This window comes from Sinocyclocheilus grahami, unplaced genomic scaffold (assembly GCF_001515645.1).
Source record: "Sinocyclocheilus grahami isolate Dianchi unplaced genomic scaffold, SAMN03320097.WGS_v1.1 scaffold832.1, whole genome shotgun sequence".
NCBI classification, from domain to species: Eukaryota; Metazoa; Chordata; class Actinopteri; order Cypriniformes; family Cyprinidae; genus Sinocyclocheilus; species Sinocyclocheilus grahami.
The window spans coordinates 27,795-31,105 of record NW_015506011.1 but is presented as its reverse complement, the minus strand read 5'-3'; the positions used below and the strand labels follow the sequence as shown (position 1 = coordinate 31,105).

At 38.1% G+C, this 3,311-nt stretch overlaps 1 protein-coding gene across 1 annotated transcript in view; it reads right to left on the bottom strand.

Moving 5' to 3' along the window:
- LOC107562660 (germ cell-specific gene 1-like protein) overlaps nt 1-3,027 on the bottom strand; it is a gene marked incomplete at its 5' end in the record, with an annotated part of 10,507 nt that extends 7,480 nt beyond the window's left edge. Inside the window, 2 exons of the mRNA XM_016247343.1 lie at nt 1,472-1,624; nt 2,980-3,027. Of these exons, the coding sequence (XP_016102829.1) occupies nt 1,472-1,624; nt 2,980-3,027 (201 nt within the window). The remainder of the gene's footprint in view (nt 1-1,471; nt 1,625-2,979) is intronic.
- Nucleotides 3,028-3,311: the final 284 nt, after the last annotated feature.

Genomic DNA, 3,311 nt, shown 5'->3' with positions numbered 1-3,311 from the left:
TGAATGAATGAATGAATGAATGAATGAATGAATGAATGAATGAATGAATGAATGAATGAATGAATGAGTGTCTGCAGCAGCACATGTCAGGTTTTCTGCCTAATGTTGTCATTATGTTGAAGTGAAGCATGCTCTGGCCAGATGGCAAACTGGACATAATCAACAGCGTCAGACCCGCCGTCTGGACAATCAAAGTCACCTCGCCAGAAATAGCAAGCACAGAGGTAAATTACACATTATTTACAGCTCACTAAGTCTGCATTCTGAGCCGCTGTGAATCCACTCAATAAAGCTGAGTCACAGAATCGAGTGGAAAAACAGCAACAGCAAGCTGAAAGAGACTCCCTACGAAAGGTGGTGTGTGTCTCTTATAATATCACGTCCATCTGAATCCTCACACGTGCCTGACGATAACCCTCACGTCTCCATGACAACCGCAGCGATCCGCCTGTATGCAGACACCATCACAAACACACACACTAGTGAATAATAACAATAAAAAGCGCTTGTTAACCGCATTAATTCATGAATCAGCAGAATCCCGGACAGTGCAGCCCACGTTCACTACAGTAACCCTTCAGAAACATGATCACTTATTTTTATTGTTTATTCTGGATAACCAATACTGTGAGGCTTATATGGGATTTTGGGCCGGATGTTTTTGTATGTATCTCAGGGCTCTGATAGCACATAAATGCAAAGACATTCGCCACAAAGAAACAGGCAGAGGACAGCCAGCAGGTAGATAGACATCGACCAGTAATGCATCTCTATGAGGACAGCTGCTAGAGGGCTTTAATGCATTGCAGTAGCTAGTATAGAAAAGGGATATTTGCTTCACCTGTTTTTGATTTTTTTAATTGGTCAATCAAACACAATGCGTCTTGAATGTGGATCTAACAGATCGCTATTTTATACTTTCTACAATGGTATGCAATAAATAAATGAAATTTGTTCATGTTCAAGTTAATATGTAGTGATGTGCATTTTGGACACATTTTTTTATGGCAGAAATAGTAATATTATGCTGGTACATCGTTCCAAAATCAGCAAGTCACACACTTTATTTCAGAATCATTAGTAAATCAATGATCCACTTATTAAGGCAGTGATTTGTCGCCACCTACTGGTGGTTTTAGTTTCATATTTAAAGTAACATTTCATAGTTCTATATTCAGTATATTTATGCAATAATCTCTTAACATTATTTATGCAATTGTAACTGCGGTGTAAATGCATTCATTGCATCTCTGAGCTGCATTATACAGTCTGCGTAAATACATCTAAATATCAGCAAAGATGGCTTTTGTTAATATCAATTTAATTTAATTGTGATTTATAAAGCGGAGAGTTTAGAAGTTTAGAAAATTGGCCCTTATAAAGGTAAAAATGCCCCTTGAAAATCAGCTTAAGGAGGTAAATATAGTCCCTTAATCCTCAGTTTTGGTGTTATAGAAATGCAACACGTTACCTGACAGGACTGTGAATATGGCAGCAAAGGCATTCAGTTTCAGTCCTTCGATGACATTTCCAAAATGGCACACCTCGATGGACATGAGGATTCCTCCGGTGGCCAGCAGTAAGATATAGAGACACTCGGCCACGATGCAGAGCCACAAAACACCTGAGGATATGAGAGAGAGAAGAGATGCGTATCGAGGGAGTTTCTGACAGGCCCTGAGGAAATTATGAGACGATGCACTCGGGGAGCTGCTGAAATATTTATATACCAGAAACTTGACACTGAGATTTAAAAGGAGAACTCAGCTTTGAAAGCATGCGGATGCATCTACATATTTCATAGAGTTCGGAGGAAGTCTTCATGCTGTCACATGCACTTTAAGCGAGAGGATGATGACAATATTCACACAAATGCCAAAGTGTGGAAGATGTTGTCTAGTTTTATAGTTTCAGACTCGGTATAAATGAAAACAAGGCTGTGAGGGACAAAAGTTTTGTCCATTTTACTGAAAATAATGAAATACTTCAGAAAGGTGTTGTTTCTTCTGCTCAACAAGGCTGCATTTATTTGATCAAAAATACAGTAAAAATTGTGAAATAATTTTAGAATGTAAAATAGCTATTTTCTATGTGAATAATATTTTATATTTTGAATTTTACAGCATCATTCCTCCAGTCTTCAGCGTCACATGATCTTCAGAAATCAGTATAATATGCTGATTATTAGAAACATTTCTGATTATTATCAATGTTGAAAACAGTCGTGCTGCACAATATTTTTGTGGAAACCGTGATACGTTTCATTTTTTCAGGATTCACAGATTTGAAATAATACTGTCACTTTTGATTAGTTTAATGTGTCATAAAGTACTAACTTCTATATATAGATATATGATTTATGGTGGGCACTCGTAGTTGTCATTGACCCATATATGTATGGACTGTACATGTATCACCCAAGCACAGAGTGACTTAATCATAATGCATAAGCACAGATAATAAAACTCTATAATCTACAAGAATTATACTGATACATGCATTTCATTTTCTGGGATATAAAACCTAAAGATGATTATTTCTCACTCTTGATTTAGACTTTAGTTCTGTCAGAGTCACAGCACAATGAGCTGAATTACAGTGAGGAGTCACCTTGTGTCATCATCGTCATGATTAACTATCATTATATCTGATGGATCTTTAGTCTGGATCGTGCATCTATCAATTATACTCAGAAACAATCATGCTAAAGATCCTGGTGCTGCCTGCGGAGGGAATGAGACTGTATTGACATGTTCATAAATCTGCACGAATGAGAATGAGGCAGGTGTTCGGCTGCTAGAAAGATTAATAAAATCAAGCTTGATTAAAAGTGACTGGACCTCCAGAGAGCATGTGCAAAATAAAAGAGCGGACATCAGGAGAATCGCTTTCACCGAGGAGCTGAGCGCCACCCTATTTTAAACATCATGCATAATCTGAATATTCCACAGAGTTCATAATGAAGAGTGACAGACGTACCTCTCTCATGAGGAGGAGCCACGTTTATGAAGCTTCTGCATTTCTCACCTGCAAGAGGAAAACGTTTCAACACAACGCTGTGAGATTCACTGACTGAGATCTTTACACTGTCATGACTGATAGATCAGAACTAAAGCATGGTTTCATTTGCCTTCACGACTGCTTATAAATTATACTGTAAAAGCCTGTTAAATGGTTAGATGTAAGTTATGGTAAATTGCATACACACACACACACACACTCACACACACACACACACACACTCACACACACACACACACACACACACACACACACACACACACACACACACACACACACACACACACACA